Genomic DNA, 22,688 nt, shown 5'->3' on the forward strand with positions numbered 1-22,688 from the left:
TCCGAAACAATAATTTTAAAAGGGATCGAAGGTCTCCAACTTGGTGATTTGAAACTTACTGCAGAACTAAATCAGTGTGATACTGGTATAAAATGTAAAAAGTATATTAATGTGGTACTAGGGTAACACATATAATATATGAACCTGTGGAAGTTTGGCCAGATGACTTTCAGCATAAGCACAGAGATTGTTTGATCCTTGGTCATGGTGCTGGAGAAATCTGAGGTCCACAAATAAAAGCATGGATTTAGATTCTTAAACTGTATGTGAAAATTAAAATGAACCAAGCCTTAACATTAAATCCATAAAAACTTTAATACCAGGACAGCAGATTTTTTGATTTGACATTGATTCTTGGATATAACCAAAAGCACAGCTATCAAAAGTAAAATTGATAATTCTAGATTATATCAAAATCAAAGATTCCTCTACAACAAAGGATACAACCAACAAACTAGAAAGACATCCTTGAAATGTAATGAAATTGTCACTTGTAGATTTTATAAAGCATTAAAACACTATAAAGAACTCCTACATTTCATTAACAAAAAAAAAAAGATTTTAAAAAAAGGCAAAAGACATGAATACAAACTTCTACAAAGAGAATATGAAAATGGCCTATTGACAGATGAAAGATGCTCAGCCATCATTAATTAGGAAAGTACAAATGAAAAAGTCATGCTGAAGAGTCACTTCACACCTGTCAGGATGTGTGTGTGTGTGTGTGTGTGTATGTATGTATGTATGTATGTATGTATGTATGTATGTATGTATGTATGTGTCTGTCTGTGTGAGTATATGTGTGTGTCTGAGTGTGTGTCTGTGTATGCATGTGTGTCTGTGTGTGTGTCTGAGTGTGTGTGTCTGTGTGAGTATGTGTCTGTGTCTGTATGTGTCTGTGTCTATGTGTCTGTGTGTCTGCATGTGTGTGTCTGTGTCTGTGTGTCTGCATGTGTGTGTCTGTGTGTGTATGCATGTGTGTGTCTGTGTGTGTGTGTCTGAGTGTGTGTCTGTGAGTATGTGTCTGTGTGTATGTGTCTGTGTGTCTGCATGTGTGTGTCTGTGTGTGTGTGTCTGTGTGTGTATGCATGTATGTGTGTGTGTCTGCATGTGTGTGTCTGTGTGTGTGTGTCTGTGTGTGTATGCATGTATGTGTGTGTGTCTGCATGTGTGTGTCTGTGTGTGTGTATGCATGTGTGTCTGTGTGTGTGTCTGAGTGTGTGTCTGTGAGTATGTGTCTGCATGTGTGTGTCTGTGTGTCTGCATGTGTGTGTCTGAGTGTGTGTCTGTGAGTATGTGTCTGTGTGTATGTGTCTGTGTGTCTGCATGTGTGTGTCTGTGTGTGTGTCTGCATGTGTGTGTCTGTGTGTGTGTATGCATGTATGTGTCTGTGTGTGTCTATGTGTCTCTCTGTGTGTGTGTGAGTGTGAGTGTGTGTGTGTGTGTGTGTGATAGGAACAACAGGAAGTAACTACTGTCATGGAACAAGGACTGAAGCTGCTGGTGCATTGCCAATGATAAATAAGTCATGGGTGCACTATGGAAATGTGTAAGACATTTCTACGGAGATAGACATTAGCAGGAATTCAGATGTATTTTTGGTAGCAGCATAATTCACAGTCAAAAAGTTGAGGCAGCTCCATAGTTTATCCGCATATGAAGAGATGAATAAAATGTGATAGGAGTGCATGTCTGTAACGCCAGCACTTGCAAAGCTTAGGCAGAGATTGTCAAATGTGACATACCAGCATAGGGTACATAGCAAGAGCCTTTGTCAAGAACATGCATATACACATACAAGTGGAGCGTCATTCAGCTTCAGAAAGGAAATATTCTAAGGCATGCTACCACAGCAGTGAGCCTTGGGAAATGCTATGCAAAATGAAATGTGCTGGTTACAAACACTGTGTGGTGCTTCTGCAATCTACCTAGAAGACAGAAAATCATAATAGTGATTACCAAGACCTATAGGAGTGAGAGTGGATGCAGCCACAGATATAATGCGCCACAAATGTTTAAGATGGTCAAGTCGTGCTACATACATGTTACATTAACATTATATATGTTAATCACAATTTTTAATTTTTAAAAATATGAGATGAGGTTATGGTATATTGTTGATTTTGTAGAATTTGAATAAGCAGAGAGGGTGGAGATAATAACACAAAAGACAAGAGGAAGAAATGACAGGATACTGACAGCATGGTGGATCACACCCAGGATCTTAGCAACTGGAGAATGAGGGCAAAACATCAATGGAAGGAGAGGCCCTTGGTCCTGTGAAGACTCAATGCCCCAGTGTAGGGGAATGCTACAGTGGGGAGGCAGGAAGGAGTAGGTGGGTGGGTCAGGGAGTACCCTCATAGAAGCAGGGAAGGGGGGATGAGACAGGGGGTTCTGGAGGGGAAACTGGAAAAGGGGATAACATTTGAAATATAAAGAAATAAAATATCCAATAAATTTTTTTTTAAAAAATGATTGAATGAAATTAAGGCCAGGCTAACTACTTGTAAATTTCATGCCAACCTAGAATATAGAATGAGACCTACTCTCAAAGTGCTTGGGAGAGCCAGAGAGAGAACTATATATACTTTTAAAAGCACAGTGATGTAACTGATTAAAAATATATGCATTAACTCTAAGGCAGCTATTAAAATAATAGAATAAAGAATTACTTAACTGAGGTCATGGAGGTGGCTCAGTGCTTAAAGGCACTTACTGTGCAAGCCTGATGCCTGGAGTTCAGTCCCATACACACACACACACACACACACACACACACACACACACACACACACACAATTAACCAAAGTAAAAACTGGTAAATGTTATAATCCTGCCCACAGAGGAGAAGAAAAGGACATATGGAGTACAAAGCAAGTTTCAGGTGGATTGATTTACAGATAAAAGATCCAATAATCCTGGGATCTGAAATACTTGGTGTAAACATGTCAGTTGAGAGCAGAGATTAAGAAAATGGGCTTTTTAAAAGTGCAAGAACCATCTATGTGCTGCCTACAAAAGCCAATTTAAATATAAAATGCCTGGCTGAGGAGGTATTTCAGGAACAGGGCTTGTATAAATGAGTGAGAAAATGCAAATATGTAAAAAGACCTGAATGAGCCATCCCTTAGGACACAAATTAAAATAAACCTTAAGTGGTTGCATTAATGCCAGTGTAAATTTCAAAGCAGAGCTGTCACTGGGAACGATGGTTTGTATATTCTTGGCCTAGTGAGTGGCACTATTTGGAGGTATAGTCTTGTTGGAATAGATGTGGCCTTGTTGGAGGAGGAAGTGTGTCACTGTGGGAAGGAGCTTTAAGACCCTGGTCCTGACTGTCTGGAAGCCAGTCTTTTCCTGGAGGCCTTCAGATGAAGATGTAGAACTCTCAGCTCTTCCTGCACCATGCCTGCCTGGAACTTGGTTTGTCCCAGGTTGACTTTGAACTCAGAGATCTACTTGCTTCCATCATCTCTTGGGATTAAAGGCATGTACTACCTTACCTGGGCCTAAGTTTTTCATGGCCACTATGCCTAAAGATCTCCATGACAAGATTCAGGTCAGAAGTCTGTGTCTTCCAGCCTCAAGATCTGGATCACAGGTGTGCCCTCCATTTCTGGATTATAGTTCATTCCAGATGCAGTCAAGGTGACAACCAGGAATAACCATCACTCTGGAAATCAGTTATTCTTAATAGAGCAGTCACTTAAACAAGAAGATGTAACAATCTTAAATGCTTAGTAACCAAGCTTCACAAGTGGGAGGTGAGACGTGCTAACCTGCACTGAGGAAGGACCCCAGAAGCTTCTGCCTTCTCAGTGATTGAAGGACAGACAGCCAATGGCAGCCAGTGTAGGAAATAGTTACATGCCAGCGAATTTAGCCTGGTTGACATTTTAGAGAACTCCATCCAACAAAAGCAAAATAAACATTCTAGACCACAGGACAAAAGAGTCAAGTTTACACAAAATACAATGTGTTTGACATTAAATAAATTGATAGCAGGAAAATCTCAGGAACCCTCAAATGAAAACAGTCTATGAAAATTAGAATGATGTCTCTAAAGCAACACATGAAAATAGACTAAGCTCTGACCATGGGGTGTCCATGTGTCTTTAAATAAGTATCACATGTACCCCTTATATGGACAGTGAAAGCCTATTACATCTTTAAAAGGGCAGCTTTGATTTTTCAAGTATGATAAATGAGACTTGGCCAAAAGAAACTTGAAAAGCATAACAGCTAAATACTAACTATTTAGACATTATATCCTAATTTATACAAGCCACCTATCAAAAGACATTCTGGATGGTTCGACAATTAAAAGTACTTACTGCTCTACCAGAGGACCAAAGTTTAATTCTGAACACCCATATTGGGTGGCTCACAACCTCCTGCAACTCTACTGAACTCTATTCTGGTCTCTGAAAGCATGTACACCCAGCATACATTCACACGGACACACAGACACAGACACACACACACACACACACACACACGCACGCACACGCGCGCACACACACACATAACATGAAAGTAAATCTTAAAAACATTTTTTTTTTGGTTCTTTTTTTCGGAGCTGGGGACTGAACCCAGAGCCTTGTGCTTCCTAGGTAAGCGCTCTACCACTGAGCTAAATCCCCAGCCCCTAAAAACATTTTAAAAAGATATTCCGTAGCCATTTGAAGCACATAGTTTCGGTAAGAGACGGTGTTGATTAAGGGTTGATTATATTAAGTAGGACAGAACCATCAAAAGCCCCTGTCAGAAGCAAATGAAGATGAATGGAATGACGAGCTGATATGATACACTTGGAAATTCTTAAGTTACGGGGGATTGTTAGATGAAATTACAAGCAAAATATTGATAGTTAAACCATTCTGATAGAGATGAAGGTGTTCATTAAATTATTTTGTATAATATATTTTGAATTTTCCTCTGATGCTCTTCTGTTTAGTTGTCTTCCTTTTAAGTCCTTACAGAACAGTGTGAGGTCTGCCTTGGTTTTCTTTCCCCTCCCCATTCCTTCAGGTTTTTTTTTTATCTGCCTCTACTCGGTTTAAAATATAGTTGTATTTAGAGTGGCTGTCTGAGATGGTCTCAGTTTGCATCTGTCATCCCAGTGTGACTCCCGAAGCATTCGGATTCTTCTGTTTAGAGTCCCATCCTGTCCCCGAGACCTTACTAACTTCTCCTGGCCAAGTTTCCCAAGTCTTAGCTCTGGCATCACTTCCTCAAAGCCGTCCCAGGCATTCTTTGCTATTCCTGACCCATCTCCCACCACCACATGAGGTGTATTCCTTGCTCATTTCCTAAGTACAGGTGGCTTCTTTGGGTTGTCGATGTCCAGCATTGCTGTTTGTGTCTGGCAATGTTAGTTAAGTCCAATTTTAGAAATTACCTGAGTTAAACCTAGACAAGCATTCACCTTTTGCTAAGATCACAGAGTATATTGTGAGCTAAGCCAGAAGTAGACTTGATGCTGTATCTGTTTTCAGTGCAGTAGTGATAACTCAGTGGGGAATTGGAGGTTTCTTTCGCTGTTAGAGCACTCTGGGAAAGCCTCTGGGCAGGAATGGGAGCCCTAGAGGACACAGCAGCACTGATAACATGGCCTCACACAGTAGACAGAAGCACAAGTGGCTATACACAGATTTGTCTCACCAAATGTACTTTTTATTCAACTAGGATGAAGAACTGATGGTATAGCTGCCAGTTTTCTAAATTTTTATTGCTTTTTCAGAACCCATTTACATAATATGGCAGAAGTAGTCTAGAATAATAGACAGGCATCATACCTTTAATTATTTAAAATAGAGATCCTGTACTCACTTCAGCATCACATACGAAAATGAGGGCTATTGTTCAGAGATCTTTCATTTAATCTTTTTATTTTTTATTTTCTTAGCGTCGTCTTGGAGACGCAGCCAAGAAAGCCATCAGTAAATTGACAACTAGAACGGTGAAAAAGGGCGATAAGGTACAGTAATGAAATTATCTTTCCCTTGGAAATCTCACTCGTGCTTTGCCTGTCTGGAGAGCCTTCAGCTAGTCTCTCAGCATCCCTGGGCTTCACGAGCTCTCACTGTTAGTAGCAGAAGTGACTTCTTGCTCTGGCTGCTCCTCTGTAGTTTCTGCCCTTAGAGCCTAGCACAGGAGCCCCGATGAGACAGACTGCACATAAAATAGCCAGCAGAGGTACATTTTCTTCCATTCCTTAAGACTGCCGCATCTGTTCTGGATTGTTTCTTCCTGGTTAAGTGAAGACTTTAAGACCTTCATTCTAGGGTGTCTCAGTTAGCAAGGATTAGAGAACACTCTGACCTGTGCTGGACCTAAAGCCTAAGAGGACCGAGTCAAAGAGATGGTGACAAATACCAGCGGAAACCTTTCATCAGCGTTCCTGTCAGAATTCAAATGCTTATAGCAGCTTACTGTTAGTTTCTGCATTCCGTGGATTCAAACTTATCAAGAATTAAAAATTTTAGAAAGCTTTAGAGGTGAAAAAACAAGACTGTGCCATCCTCTACCCAGTGCTAATATTTTAGCAGAGAGCTCTGGTAGGAGGGTTTTGTGTGATTCTCTATTTTCTTTGTTTTGACACATTCTTTCTTTTACTATTTTTGTTCCCATGCCTTTGAATACTGGAGCCTGTCATCTTGAAACAGCTCCAGGGGGAGAAGCATTCTCACTGGGTGTCACTGCACATTAGGGAAGGAAAAGGCGCTTGCAGAAAGTACAGGCTGCATCAAGACAGCTGGATTTAGCCCCAGACCAGTCCCTGGTCAAAATGCTTTCTTGGCTTGACCAGCCACTATGAATTAGAAATTCCCTGGATTGGTACAGCCTACCATATCGTTCTCTACCCCTCCCTACCAAGTAATCTTTCCTGTGATTATTAAAGCTAGTATACTTTTTGTACCCGACATCTGCCAAGGTTGACTGCTAACCGTATGGCCATGGCTCGGGTTATTGGTTACTTGTCTTAACACAAGTCTCATGGAGCCCTTCTCGGACCAGGCCAGAGAGTGAAGGACGTTAGTTAACCTGATGACTAAACAACTGGTTGGCCGATTCTTTATAAATGCCCATTACTGAGTTAAACTACTGACTGCCCCAAGTCTGTGACCAGAGCGCAATTCTTGATTCTGAGTTAGGACTGTAGCATAGGAGTCTCCTCAGCACTCCACATTGTTTGTACAGCTTCGGGAATTGATCTGCTACATGAGCATCCTGATGAGGACCTCCATTTTTTTTAGATTGTAATAGTGAAACCTATTGAGAGTAGGTAGTTATAGAGCAAATGGGGTACACACATGATAATCCGAGGTGATCCATTGTGAACTGTGGAAAAATTAGAGCTCTGACTTTTTCTAAGGCATATCATAAATAGAATTGGTATGAATTATATGATTGACTCATATGTAATTTGGGTCAACATACTTAAGCAAATGAAAACTTGTTATTTTTAGTTTCTTTCCCTTTATAGCCAACCACTCGTGGTAGGAGTGTTCTCAGCTGAGTTGTCTGCAGCTCTCGTGTGTACATGCTCCTCAGCTCTTATGCTTTTGTTTCAGGAAACAGACCCAGACTTCGATCACTGTGCAGTCTGCATAGAGAGCTATAAGCAGAATGATGTTGTTCGGGTTCTCCCCTGCAAGTACGTCAGCTTTCTTTGTTTGAAAGGAATGGTGTTAATGTCTCCCTTCCAGAGTGGGTATCTACTTGCTCCTGAATTACCTCCTGACCAATAGCTTGGCTAACAGGCTAAGGACTAAATGCTGGTAATGGGAGGTCTTGGTCAACTCTGTCCAGAGTCCCTCTCAATTGTTTGCATATGAAAGAATTGTTTGTATAAGAAAACATGTCAACATCCAGGCACATCATAACCTAAGAGTGTGTTAAGTAACCCTCCTGGGCTAAGCATATACAAACCATCTCACAGTGATCCTCCTGCACTAGGCCATAGCTCAGTGGTACAGCATGATCCTAGCATGGTCCAGTTGTGGGTGTAATTCCTAGTATAGCCAAAAAAAAAAAAAAAAAAAAAAAAAAAAAAAAAAAAAAAAAAAAAAAAGGCCCAAAGCAAACAAATAAAAACCATTTCTTGTTTCTTTCCATCTCAAATCAGAGTTCATTACAAAGCCCTTCCATGAGTCCTCCACCACTTGCTCTGGGTTCCACAAGGCTAGGGGCCTGAGTTATGAAGAATGGAAGGTCTGCCATTTGCTTTATAACTACTCTGAGCCAGTTCACTACCCTGTGTGGATCACACTTACTGTCTTTTCTGATTCCCACAACAATCCAGAGTGGCTGTTCCTCTTATTTATATTGGCTAGTTTTTCATACTGTGGCAAAGTATCTGACATGGTTACTGAAAAAAAGGTTTGTTTTGTAGTCTTGGAAGTTCTCAGTGTAACGTCCTGAGATTTTATCTCTGGTGAGGATGATGGATGACAGCATGCATGCTGCTTTGTAACAACCTCATGAGAACCACCAAAAGGGTCCATAGGAAATACCTACACTACCAATGAGTGCCCTTAGAACCCCAGAAGTTCTGCAACCTACAGAAGTACCAAGTACCATCCAATGACCAGAGTTTCACCACAGTGGACTCTGGGAGTGACACTCAGACTGTACCCAAACCGTAGCAGAGTTGTCCAGTGAAGAGTAGTAAAGCCAACAGTAGATTTCAGATCAAATATGGCAAAGCCAGTAAAAGGGACTCTCTTCCCTTGCTAAGGCCTAGCTAGCTCACTCCTTCTCTCCCTCCCTCCTTTTCTCTCTCTTCCTCCCTCTCTTTTGAGGTATATCCTGAGCATTCTTTTTACTTTAAGACAGGCTCTCATTACATTGCCCAGGCTGACCACAAACTCACTCCAGCCCAGACTGCTTGAACTTGCCAAACTCATGCTTCAGCTTCCCGTGTAGCTAAGGTAACACTGTACCATCAGACTGGGCTATGCAAGTTTTCTCATAAGCATGATGATGTCTACCATGGTTCTGTCCAGAGCTGGGGAATGGGAAACACCAGGATGCGCTGTTCTGAGTGTAAAATATCAAGTCACCTAAGAAGCCTACCCAAAGACTTACTTTCCTCTCTTATCTCATGAGAAGATAGACACATGGCTCTGCCTTGTCAGCTTGGGACTGGATAAAATATCCGCAGACAGTTGTGTCTCCATGAAGCTAACAGTCCTCTTTTACTTACTCAGAAAGTAACATTTTGTGCCTTAGGAAATACATACAAAATAGATTACCTTTTTTTTTTTTTTTAAATCTGGATCTCTAGAAGAATCCTGTATACAAAAATAGAAATCCAAGATTCTGGAGTAAGCATTTTAATTCTAGGTTATATAAAGGGAGATCTTAGCAAGCTCAATGTAAGCAGCCCTGTGGAAATTATGTACTGACCATTTTTCTTCATTCGGTTATTTAAAATCTACGTGTGTAATGCTGAAGAAAACACATTCAAGAAGCAAGTCAGGAAAAGGGTCTGTGAAGTGTACTAAAAATCAGTCAGCAATTGCCTGCTTTGACCAGGAAGCTGAGAGGTAAGACACTGCTTGTCTTCCTCTCCCTGCCCAGAAACCCCTGGACCCAGCTCGTACCTAAAGTAGGGGGGAAAGAGTTGTGGTTATCACTGAAATGAAAGCATCTTCCTCAAGGGAGTCTGCTCCTAAGATACATGACTCTGGGCTGCTGCTCCCATTCTCGCCAGCCCTGAAGCCTTGGCTTTTCCAGGTTGACTCTGAGTGCTCTCTCTGTCTCTGTCCTCTCTCTGTCTCTCTCTGTCTGTCTGTCTGTCTGTCTGTCTCTCTCTCTCTCTCTCTCTCTCTCTCTCTCTCTCTCTCTCTCTGCCTGTCTCTCTCTGTCTTCTCTCTGTCTCTCTCTGTCCTCTCTGTCTCTCTCTCTGTCTCTGTCTCTCTGTCTCTGTCTCTCTCTGTCTCTCTGTCTGTCTCTCTCTGTCTCTCTCTCTCTGTCTCTCTGTCTGTCTGTCTCTCTCTCTCTCTCTCTCTCCATCCCTCCTTCCCCTTCCCCCATCTCTAGTTTAACCAAGTTTTCTCAGCCTGACTCCCTATCAGATCAATGAGAGATTTTTATAAAGATCCAAAGTGGAGCCCCACCATACATCTTTATTTTAGTAAGTCCCTGAGTGACCCTGATATCACAGGGTCACACTCCCTACTGGGGTCTGCAGTCTTGGGGGTCCTTAGCTGCTACTGAAGCTAAAACAACACAGCTGCTTAGCCTTTGTGTCTGTGAGCTGTTTTAAAGAGCACAAGTCTGGCAGACTTTAGGGAATTTCTTTGCAGTCCAGCTGCAGCACCATCCCCTTCACTGTCTCTCCTTACTTTATGCTAGATGTGCTACCACTGCCTGTGTCTGTTCTCCATGTTACTTTGCAGCCAGCTACTCTCTTACGTCTCAGCAAGTTGCAGCTTTCTCTAAATTATACTGTTCTGCCAGGTCAGAATATGCTGGCTCCTCACCCTAACAACATCCCCAGGTGCAGTAAAAATTAACTCTTCCCATTGAGCAACCTTTTGGGACAACCTTTGACCTGTTTGGGGTTTCTCAGCCTTGGCACTGCAGACGTTCTGATCAGATAAGTCTCTATTTGCAGGAGAAGATAGGGGAAGCTGCTCTGTACGTCACAGGACTTTGGCAGTGTCCTTAGCCTATACACTACTCCCCAAAACCACACATCTTGACAACTCAGATGTCTCCCAGTGAGAACCACTAACCTAGAACATGTCCACCCAGGAAGTTCGTCTTACCCCAAATCCTCCCCAAGCTTCTTGTTTCCAGTCAGTGACACTGGTGCCTGTGGTAATTCCACCTGGTGTTCCTGCTCAGTGTCTTTCCACTTGGAATACCCTCCATCTCCTATCTTTAAGGTCTTTGACCGTGAGCCTTCCATGGTTTCTTCATCCGCTGTGGCTGAGTGCTCTTGCCCCTCACTGTCTTCACCTGGACTGAACAGACTGAACAGACAGCAACAGTTCCACCCTGGCTGGATGCCAAGTGCTAACCACACCGGTCTCCTGTCTTGATTGGCCTTCCCTATCTATCACAGCAGGGTCTCCTTAAACACCTCCCTAACCCCATTGTTCTCCTTCTTGGCCAAGTAAGCTTCGTAGAGAGAGTAGTTGATGGAATTCCTGAACTTACATCACCAGGCCTCCAGCACGTCTGCATCTGAGTGCCCCCAGCCCCCTGGGCACCTCCTAGGATGAAGGAGGCGGCTCAGTCCTGGTCCAGTACTGCTGTCCCTGCCTGGTCCTGGTCCAGTACTGCTGTCCCTGCCTGGGTCTTTTCTACCAGCTCTTTCCCTTCCCAGGGGACCTTGATCTGTTGACTCACTGTTCCCTTGTCTTTGTTCTGTCTGTCTTTGCTTATCGGTATTTAGTCATATTCAAGCCTTTGAGCCTATAGTTTGTTTTAAATCCATCCCTTACCCATACTGCCCTGCAGCCAGCTTTTGGTAGAATCTGTGTTCACTGTCTCTCCTCAGTTGGAGGAAGACAGCAAGATGCCTTTCTGTCCTTCATTTTTAACAAGCCTATTCTGAACCAAACCTTTCTCTATAGATAGCAAACCTCTTGTGAATTGCTTTGTCACGTGGTTTTTTTTCTTTTTTTCTCCTCTGCTGCACTAATTCATTGTGGACAGATGGCAGTCAGCATTGCTTTGGGGACCTCCTGCTTGTGTCAGTTGATTACAGTTGATCATCTTTTGGATGTTAGCCATTATGGCTTCAAAACTAAAAACAGTCACCTTATTTAAAGGTTAGCCACAAGATTTGAGGAGGTAAAAATACCCAGAAGGAGAGTGCTGCAGCTGAAGATGTCTGCTGGAGCTAAAACAGACAGGATGCTGGCTGGTTGCTAGCTGGGGAGTTGCTGCAGCCACCCCCACCACGGAGGGAGGTCAGATTAAACAGTGTCAGCCAGTCCTGGCTGGGAAGGGACTTCTTGTCTCTGACCTTTAATAATCCTAGATCCTTTTATGTTTGCTAGGTCCTTAACAGGGTGCTGCCGAGCTGTTTTCACAGCTCACCTCCAGCTCACACTCCTCCCCTAGCCCTGCTGCTTTTTGACCTCTCTATTCTGGTCCTGGGGAGTAGGAGGGAAGAGACCCTGCATTTCAGTGCTGCCAGCTTTGTTCCTTCCATATTCTGTGCATTTCCCACTTTGTACCTCACAGCATTTCTTGCTGAAATAAAGGACATGGTGGGAGCTCTGATACATCAGTGCACTGTTCTCTACACTTCTCAGTCCACCTCCTTACCCCTCTCTGCTGCTGTGTGTATTTTTATTACAAGCATTTTTTCCAAGAGAGTGATGGAAGGGTGGCTTTTCAAGTTCTGGCCCCTGTGGTGCACCCTCTGGCTAGTGCGAGGGCACCGTGATGGATGTGCTAGTGCCTGAGGCTCATTACAAGAGTGTTCTTTGCCATTTGCTGGGATACTGTGTGATCATTGAGGTCATTTTGCCAGTTTAGAAAAGCTTTCATCTTTCCTCTCTTAGAACTTGTCAGGGTATTTCACAGACAGTTTTTCTTGTACTTCAGACAGCCTTGTAAGGCGATCAAACCTGCCTTCCCTACTCATAGTCCTTCATATAGTCCTTCAGGGGAGACAGCTAAGAGGAGGTGGGCCAAGGCTCCAGAAGCTTAGTAGCGAAGCGTTGCCCAGGAAGAAGATGAAGGGCATAGCAGGTATGGTATGGTGAACAGTAGCTGCGGAGATGACTGACGTGGAGACAATAGGTGAGGAAGGGCAGCTGCCAGCGTCTGCTCAGCGGGGAGCAGGAGTGTCCAAGGCCACTGCCTACAGAGCAAGGGCTTGGTTTTTGGGTAAGGAGTGTTGTTTTTATTTTCTTTTTCTTTTAAATTTATTTCTTCATCTCTCATACAATATTTCCAATCACAGCCTCCCCGCAGGGCCTGGAAAAGCTGTGGGAGTTAGAGACAGAAGGTGAGATACATCATCCTGAGTGAGCTAACCCAATCACAGAAAGACATACATGGTATGCACTCATTGATAAGTGGCTATTAGCCCAAATGCTTGAATTACCCTAGATCCCTTGAACAAAGGAAACTCAAGACGGATGATCAAAATGTGAATGCTTCACTCCTTCTTTAAATGAGGAAAAAGAATACCCTTGGCAGGGAAGGGAGAGGCAAAGATTAAAACAGAGACTGAAGGAACACCCATTCAGAGCCTGCCCCACATGTGGCCCATACATATACAGCCACCCAATTAGACAAGATGGATGAAGCAAAGAAGTGCAGACCGACAGGAGCCGGATGTAGATCGCTCCTGAGAGACACAGCCAGAATACAGCAAATATAGAGGCGAATGCCAGCAGCAAACCACTGAACTGAGAATAGGTCCCCTATTGAAGGAATCAGAGAAAGAACTGGAAGAGCTTGAAGGGGCTCGAGACCCCAAAAGTACAACAATGCCAAGCAACCAGAGCCTCCAGGGACTAAGCCACTACCTAAAGACTATACATGGACTGACCCTGGACTCTGACCCCATAGGTAGCAATGAATATCCTAGTAAGAGCACCAGTGGAAGGGGAAGCCGTGGGTCCTGCTAAGACTGAACCCACAGTGAACTAGTCTATGGGGGGAGGGCGGCAATGGGGGGAGGGTTGGGAGGGGAACACCCATAAGGAAGGGGAGGGGGGAGGGGGATGTTTGCCCGGAAACCGGGAAAGGGAATAACACTCGAAATGTATATAAGAAATACTCAAGTTAATAAAAAAAAAAAAAAAAAAAAAAAAAAAAAAAAAAAAAAAAAAAAAAAAAGAAGGTGAGATACACAGAAGCTAGAGTAGTAGAGAGCTGAAAAGATTGGCTCTGAGTTATGGGATGCAGAGTTATCTGGGGCGCAGGTGAGGCTGCATAGAAAAGGAACATTTGTTTTGAAAAGAAGTACTACTTACAGGTTCTGAGTTAGCTAACCGAGTCTACAGACAGCCATGTAGTCTTTATTACCTTCCCTTACAAAAGGGAACATGGGACGGGGCACTTTTACTTCTAAGTCAAAATCTAAAAGAGAATAACTAAACATTCAACATAAGAAAAAATCAAAGGTCAAAGGAACAGTTAGGTTATAAACAGTAACAAAGCATTAAATTATAAATTAAGAACTAAGGTTTTAAAGATCTGATGGCCCTATTTGCTATCTGTCAAATTGTCTTTTATTCTAAACTCAGATTACAACATGTTCCAAAACTGTATCTGTTGATGGTCCCTTCGCGTCAGCCTAGCACTTCAGGTGCCCTATGATGGGTGGCAGCTTCCTCGAGTTCTTGTGCAGGGGAGCCCATGTGAAAACGTTCCTCGTCACAGAATACAGACCCTCCCTGGGTGGATGACAGAGATCAGGAGGATGTGACTTTCTGCTCTCCTGAGTAGGAGAGTATGTCGTCCACCTCCCACCCCCCAGTCCTTAGCCCGTTAGCATCTCAGCCGAGAACTGCAGCTGATGGTCTTATTCTTAAATACAGTTCACCACATCAAAACAGTTCTAACTGCCCTGGGACTTCTACCAATGTTCAACATGAGGTTGAGTTTCCTAAAACTAACATTTATCAGGGGTACTCTTAATTCAGTTGTGACAATATCTTTGTGCAGTTCTACCTGAGCTATTTTCCTAAAATATAGCTTCTTTATAAAGTCTGGTTGTCTTTATTCTGAATACATTTTTTTAGATCGCAAGCCTATTTTGGAATCAGCGGCATAGGAAGGCAAGCTGGGGAACAGTAGCTTACACCCGTAGCCCCAGCTACTGTGGGGTCACTTGAGCTTGGGACCATCCTGGGCAGCTCAGCAAGATCGTCACTTGCAGCGTACATAAGGCCTGTGTTAGCTTTCCAGCACAACACAGAAACACATCCTATTCACTCTCATTACTCAGTGCTGTTACCACACGAGATTGGGTACAGAAGAGTGTCTGTAAATTATGTTTTTATATGCCCCCACTATCTCTTCAGTGTCAAAAATCCCTTAAAACAGGAAAAAAACTAAACACTAAATCTTTCAATGTTGACCTAGGAGTTCTTCACTGTGTAATTTATGATGTAATTCTCTGTTCTTTTCTAGGCATGTTTTCCACAAATCCTGTGTGGATCCCTGGCTCAGTGAACACTGTACCTGTCCTATGTGTAAACTTAATATTTTGAAAGCCCTAGGAATTGTGGTATGTCCTCTGATTGTCCCTACTTTTATGCAGTATCATATCCATATATAATATAATACAACTGACATAACACAAGCCATGCCCAGATCTCGTTAGAATACACTAGCTCTCTTCACACAGACCTTGTTGCTGCAACAGTGCCCTCGTTTCAGATGACTTGGAGGTTCTAAACTACCTTTTGGGAGCACTAGAAGAGAATATAAGTAACTGTACTAGTCTACTTTGAAAAGTGTGCTTCTGGTTGAGGGTACGTAAAGGACGTAGCAAACTGTGGTTCAGTGGTAATTTTTCTCATATTTGGCATAGTATGAAGTGATGTCATATTCTGCCACTTAAGCTTGCCTTTCACGTCTCTGAGTGTCAGTAACTTGTAAGCAGCGAAAGCAGATGGAGACAACGAAGTCCCTAGAGAACCTTGAACAGCTTACAGGTGTGTTAGCCAGGTGTGCTGCCGCGAGGTCAGTGTGACAGGTGCCTGAGCAATACAGTGAGAATGTGGAAGACTTCCTTGCATCCCGTAAGAAGGGTGTGTAGAAGCCAGGCGGTGCTGGTGCACTCCTTTAATCTTAACACCGTGTAGCCAGAGGCAGGCGAATCTTTGTGAGTTCAAGAACAGCCTAGTTTACAGAGTGAGTTCCAGCACAGACAGGTCTGCACAGAGAAACCCTGTCTTGGGAAAAAGAAAAATGAAAAGGAAAGGGAAAGAAAGGTATGTAGGGATAAAGATAGCTCAGCCATTAAAGGCTAAGGCTTTTGACCAAAATGCCGATAAAGGTATAGTCCATGGTATATTTTTAATAATAAAAAATTAAGTGTCTCAACATTGCTAACTGTTCTCTGAGAGCAAAGTCATCCTCCATGTGAGACTAATTTTACAGACACTCTCACATGGCCAACACATAGAAGTATTAACTTGTCCTTTGTCCATTTTTTTTTTTTTAGTTTTATTTATGTTATTTACATGAGCACACTGTAGCTGTCTTCAGACACCCAGAAGAGGGCATCGGATCCCATTACAGATGGTTGTGAGCCACCATGTGGTTGCTGGGAATTGAACTTAGGACTCCTGGAAGAACAGCCAGTGCTCTTAACCACTGAACCTTCTCTCTAACCCTCCTGTGTCCATTTTTAATGGAGCCTTCTGGAATAAATGATAGCTGTCATGGTTCTTTGGATATGACACTACTATAAGCATAGAACTTTGGGAGGCGCTAAAACAGAATTCTCTTGCCCTAGAAGCCATAGGGTCTGGGTCATGACTGTCCCTAGTGTGAGCCATTTTTCTGGGCTCTGCCTTTCCTGTGCTGCCTCCTGCAGACAGGAGCAGCCTCTTCCTCTGCTGTTAGCGTCCCTCACTCACTGCACACAGGAAGACGGTTGGCTGGAGCCGGGTACTCGGCTTTGAAGCAGATCCCTTTCTGACAGTTTACAAGCCTGGATTTTGATCTGCTCTTGGTCACATGCTTTGCTTTTAAAGGTAGAAGTTTTGTTTTGTTTTGTTTTGTTTTTTGTTTTTCTTTACTAGGTACCAAGTAAATGGAGCATTTTAGAGAGGTTACAGAGTGAACGAGGTATTCTGTTACCTGCTGTCCCTCAACAATAAATAGCATTTAGTGTTAAGTAAGATAATGAACTATATTTTCAGACTGCAAGCTTTCCAGCTTTGTACATGATGCTAGCCTCCCTCTGCCCATGACAGTAGCTACAAATGACTATCATTTCTTTGCAAAGCTACAGTGGCCAGTTTGGACCTGTGGGTTTTGGTTTTCCTTTGTACCACTTAGGGAGTTCGGTAAGGGGGGAATGAGCTCATTCTTTGAAGAAGGTTTCTTAAATGACAGGAAAGATAGATGAGATGTGGGGAAAGCATGACGAAGTCTTTGCAGGGGGTGTGAACATTCAGGATTTTATGAACTTGTTCTTGTAATGATTTTTAATCTGGAAATATTTTGCAGCCAAATCTGCCATGTACTGATAATGTAGCGTTTGATATGGAAAGGCTCACCAGAACCCAGGCAGTTAACCGAAGATCAGCCCTTGGTGACCTTGCCAATGACAGTTCCCTTGGCCTTGAGCCACTGAGAACTTCTGGGATATCGCCTCTTCCTCAAGATGGGGAGCTCACTCCTCGAACGGGTGAAATCAACATTGCAGTAACAAGTAAGTGGGGACCTTTTTCCAGGCACCAGAGAGCCTTGCTGTTGTATTGAGCACCTGATGATTGTCAAGGAGAAAGTTGCAGCCACGTGGTCCAGCAGTTTTGTAAAGAATAATATGTACATTTAAACACGTTTGGGATAACAAACTTTATAATAAGGAATGTGTATGCTGGTGATTATGTGGTTACTTGTTTAAAGGTTTGCTTTAATGACTGTTTGGTGTTTTGACATCATTGCATCACACATAGTCACTTTAAAGGGAAGCACTGAGGGCAGTGTGGGCTGGCAGGCAGCAGTGTTGGGGTGCTGCATGCTGAGCACTGCTACCCAAGATCTCCCGGGCTGTCAGCAACTTAGGGAAAAACTAATGTAGAATTTGAACCTAGAAAGTATTCTGAGATAGTTATGAATGTCTTAATTGTTGAACTGTTAATAAGCAAAAATGTAGTGAGGGCAGTGCCCGTCTGTGTACAGTGTGAGTGGGCTGGTGGCGTGTGTATGGATGTTGTAGGCATTCATCTTGTAACAAGCAAGTTCTTTCCTCTGTTTTCATCCTTACATGCAGTTTCCATCTAACAACCTTTCACCCATCTCTCGTCGCCACTCTGGTGCTGCCTTTTCTAATTACACTGCGCTTGCCCAGGACTTCAAGCCTGGAGTTGATGAGGCTCCGTGTACTCTGGGAGTCAGTAACAAACATGGGGAACAGTTTATGGACTAGCTTGCTCTTTACCTGTTAAGACTTCTGTGCTCTGTTTTGTTGAAATGCATGGTTTAAACCATCCAGAGATTGCCATTTGTCTAAATGCCAAGAGCCCATTCCTTTAGGGGTAAAACTATTCTTTGATATAGTTTGGCTCATTTCTTACCATTTCCCAATGTCTGTTTTAGCAACATTTCATGGTTTTTCTCCTTGGCATTCAGGTTTTATGGTCTAGAGTTCACTGGTATTAAAGAAGATAAAGATGATTAAAATTGCACTTTTGTAAGTCCTTCATTAACTGGGCATTTATTGAGCACCTACTACATTAAGCACACATCATTTTTATGTGGAAATGTCTTCAAAATCTTGATAATAAAATCTTTTGATGATAAAAATAATTCACGTACCAAATAAAACACCTTTATCAGAATTTACACATAATGCTGGTAAAGAAAATTCATGTGATTATGTAGAGCCAGAGTACCTCTTCTCCGTCCAAATCCCTGCATTGCCCTGAGCAAGTACAGTCTATTCAGCCAGCACCACTGTGCACAAGGAAGGCCCTGTGCTGAGTAAGCAGTGGGAGGGCAAAGGGTGGCCCGGCAGCAGCAGATGGTGCTGCAGTACTGGAGAGTGGCACCACGCAGGTGGTGCTTGGGTGGTGTTTCTCACAGAGACACAAACAGGTTTATGTGTTCAGATTTCAGAAATACAAATGTAATTGAAGTTTCTAAATATCAGTCTGCTTATCATTATCAAAGGTTTATTAGAAAGTGGGTTGGCAGCTTAGTGCTAGGATCCAGTCTGTGAGGATCGAGGTTCAATCCCAGTGTAGAGGAGTCTGCCTTTAAGGAAGGCAAGTAAGAAACAGGCACAGTGGGATATGCTTATAATCCCAGCACTCCTAGCACTTAGGAGGAAAGGCAGAAGGGTTAGAAGTTCAAGACCAGCCTCAGCTGTAGCTAAACAGAAAAGGAGAACAAAATGAATATTGTGTTAAGCTCCTTGCTGTCGATAGTCATTCATCTCTCGAGTTTTTTAAGACTATCAATATATGTTATTCTCAACTTTAAAAAAATACATAGGTTAAAACAGTGATTTTTACAAGGACTCTTGAGTGTTCATCTTGATGTCAATAAAAAGCTTAAATCTAATGCTGTAGAAATCTGTAACCCAAGAAGCAGTGGTTGCAGTGTCCTATGAAAAGAGCTTACTGGGAATTTTAATCATATAAACCAATCAGGCCTGCAAAGATTAGCTCATGGAACAAACTCAGCATCCTGGGAGCCTAGAGAACAAGTTCCCTACGCCTTTTCTAGGAAGAAAAAGAAAGAGAGAGAGAGAGAGAGAGAGAGAGCGCACATGTGCACACACAGTTTACGCAGTTAGGATTCAGGAAACCCAGATTAACAAATACCCAAGGTGGGACAGTAAGGAGCAGTTCATACTCTTCCAGAGGGACCCAGGTTTGGTTTGCAGCACCCACATGGGTGCCTCACAACCATTGGTAACTCCAGCTCCAAGGGCGCTCCCACACCTTCTGGACTCCATGGGCACCTGTGCTCACATCCATGCATACGCACATACTTACAGACGCACTTACACATAATTTAAAATATTTCCTGAAGAAGTACCCATGTCACATATATGAAGTCTTATGAAAGCCATTATTTTGTATACTTAATTTTAAAATGTTAAAATGAAGATTTCTTCTCCTTTTAGACACAGTTTTGCACATGAACATTTGTCGTGCCTTGATACAAATGTAGAGGAACTTTATAGAATTACTTTGTTAAGCTATCTCTACTTAGTTTGTTGTGGGAATGTTTTATAGTTAAGATTTTGGATTGGTTCTAAGGCCCCAGGTTAGTCTCCGGCCTCCCCAGGCATGCATGACATTGATTTTGACTTGTACACACTAGAGTTTCAGCTCTCAGATGAGCCAAGTACCTTCTCCATCACCAGCCTTCCTACTTCTCTACAAAGGCAAATAGACAGCTTTGTTTCCCATTCCCAGCAGGAGTTGTGAACCTATTTTGTTGACACAACTGTGATGTGTCTTTTTAATGTGAAAATTCCAAGTAAGAGAAAACAAGGAGACATGAGTGTCTTGGAGGGGTAGCTTTCTGCTTAGTGTACCCACAAGACTTCTGAGAACCCACTCTTCGTTCCTAACCCTTATCTAAGACCGAGCATTAGAATCATGCAGAAATAGCAGAAGGAAATTTGGAAATGGTTCTAAGTATGGTTGCTCTGTCCTCTAAGTTTGCAGTGGCATGTGTCCATGTACAGTCCTCCTGCATCACTTCCCTGTGCCTCTTGGTGGCCAGACCCCTCGTGTACCTCTGGATCTACACTGAAAGAGATGGTTGAGCCATGCTTTCCTTTCTCCTTGCAGCTTTTCCCAGTACTTCCACTAACCTTCTCTAGTTAGTAGCTTTCTGGCAAACTTCCTCCTGCTTGACTTCCTTGAGCCAGCCTTGGCTTACACCTCCGTTGACGTCTGCTTCGTATTTGAGGGAAGTGTTGACATCGATTTGACTTAAACCTTCTCCCCAGAGTGATTTCCTCCCTTTCCTTTGTCAACAGAAGAATGGTTTATTATTGCCAGTTTTGGCCTCCTCAGTGCTCTCACACTCTGCTACATGATCATCAGAGCCACAGCTAGCTTGAATGCTAATGAGTAAGTAACAAATCGTTTTTTGGATTGCATGTGCCAGATGATCCCAAGAAAACATGTAGTTTTTATAAAGGTGGTGAGACTTAGCTTCCCACCTGTTTCATGCTGATCCCAATGGGATCAAAATTAGCAAAATAATTTATTTCATGAGAATCTATTTTAGTCACACAGAATGGGAGTTCACATTGTTCAGTAAGACCAGCATACACGAGCAAAGCTCTGGAGGCTCTCTTTAGTGCACGCTGGATCCACGGCGTCATGCAGATGCCAGGAAACAGAACAGTCTTCGTATGTGAAGGCTGTCAGTGGCCTCAGCATTGAGAGGAATAACTCCACTCGGTGTGTGCTCATAGGACTTTACCAGGAGAACACTGAAACCTTTGCCTGTGATCAAGGACAGGAAAGAAATGGGAAGGAAGTCCACAGCTCTCAGAACACAGTTGGGAGTAGAAGCATCAGAACAGACAGTCTCTTAAAGGGCAGACAGAGGCCATGACAGGATACAGAAAGTCAAATTTGACCTCCATGAGGAAGAACATCAGTCAGGCTTCTTAATGGTGAGATGGCCCTGCCCCCCCGAGGAATGTACAGAGCTGGGAATGTTGGCAGAAGCTGCATGTTCGTATGAGGGCTGTCGTAGGGGAAACATCTTGGTCATTCTGATGCAGTGATTTCCAGAAGTAGCATCCACAGTGGTGTGATACTGGGAGGGTCTTGTTTGCCTTCATTTTAAATGTTGCCATTTTCTATTCAGTCCTTTCTTTTACTGGAGTATTCAGACTCCTTAGAGATGGATGCAACCCTGGGCCAGGACTCACTCAAGCCTACATTGCTGCTGCTGCCCATCGTGTGCTCTCTGTCAGGGAGTAGACCTAGCATTTTAAGTTGCCAACAATAACCAGTCTCTTGGATTAATTAATATTGTTCAGCTGAGGAAACAAAAAAACTTTGACTTCCGCTGACTATTACCTCTAATCTTATCTGTTGACAAATACAGGAAATACCTTCTGGCACCCATGACCCCATACATATTGAGAGGCTGTTGTGGATCACTGACATTCTTCACCCTTTAGAGGACTGCTCTTCACCTATGTATTAGGTTGGTCAGCAGCTAGCTACCTCTGTTGATGCTACGTCAGTACATAGTGTCTTACTCTAGAGTCAGACACGTAGATTTGGTGTCACTCAGCTCCTCCTCTCCAGTTGTGAGACGGGCATTTAAATTTTCTGAAGATTATTTTAATCATCAAAATAAACAGATGATTAGTCTACATCATAGGGCTCTCGACTTAGTATAGTGCCTCATTCGTAATAAGTGCTCAATAAATGTTAACCAAATTTCACTGAGATTCTGCTATAGTTTTGTGTAAAAGATGGCCACCTGGGGCCAGTGGGAAGGCTCAGCAGGGAAGCCACTTGCTGCCAAGCCTGATGACCTGAGTTCAATCCAACTTCTACAAGTTCTCCTCTGACCAACACACATACATACAAACACCATCAGACACAGACACACACACACACACACAGAGAGAGAGACACACACACACACACACACACACACACACCATGCACACAAACAGACACACAGACAAAAATAGATAAATATAATTTAAAAATTAAGACACGACCATTTACCTTTATAAAGCCAATTAATTTAATTTTATCCATGAAATCAGATACAGAGCATAGGAACTCTGTGGGTGCCCATAATTTCAAAAACACTTTCATTTAAAGTGAAGTCATTGTTTGGTCTGTAGCCAATTGTCTTGCTTATTCCCAATCAAGCTAGATAATAATATAAGGCCAGTTCTTAAGATTTTACCAGTGAGGGGGCCGGTGAGATGATTCAGTGGGTAAAGGCGCTTGCTGCCAAGCCTGACTTGAGTTCACTCACAGAATCTACCTCATGGAAGAAACAAAAAGAAG

General features: G+C 42.9%; 1 protein-coding gene and 1 long non-coding RNA gene across 6 annotated transcripts in view; both read left to right on the plus strand.

The window, feature by feature from the left end:
- Rnf130 (ring finger protein 130) overlaps nt 1-22,688 on the plus strand; it is a 113,571-nt gene that overhangs the window by 65,071 nt on the left and 25,812 nt on the right. For 2 of the 5 annotated variants that reach the window (XM_087574224.1, XM_087574225.1), the window contains exons 4-7: nt 5,912-5,983; nt 7,581-7,663; nt 15,124-15,220; nt 17,176-17,380. In XM_087574224.1, the coding sequence (XP_087430350.1) occupies nt 5,912-5,983; nt 7,581-7,663; nt 15,124-15,220; nt 17,176-17,380 (457 nt within the window). 5 annotated transcript variants of the gene reach the window in all.
- Nucleotides 12,904-14,052, plus strand: LOC148002846 (uncharacterized). Its single transcript, XR_015631565.1, has 2 exons — nt 12,904-12,985; nt 13,829-14,052. It is a non-coding gene; the product is annotated as an uncharacterized LOC148002846 (long non-coding RNA).

The sequence above is a fragment of the Rattus norvegicus genome, chromosome 10 (genome assembly GCF_021556685.1).
Source record: "Rattus norvegicus strain SHRSP/BbbUtx chromosome 10, alternate assembly SHRSP_T2T, whole genome shotgun sequence".
NCBI lineage: Eukaryota > Metazoa > Chordata > Mammalia > Rodentia > Muridae > Rattus > Rattus norvegicus.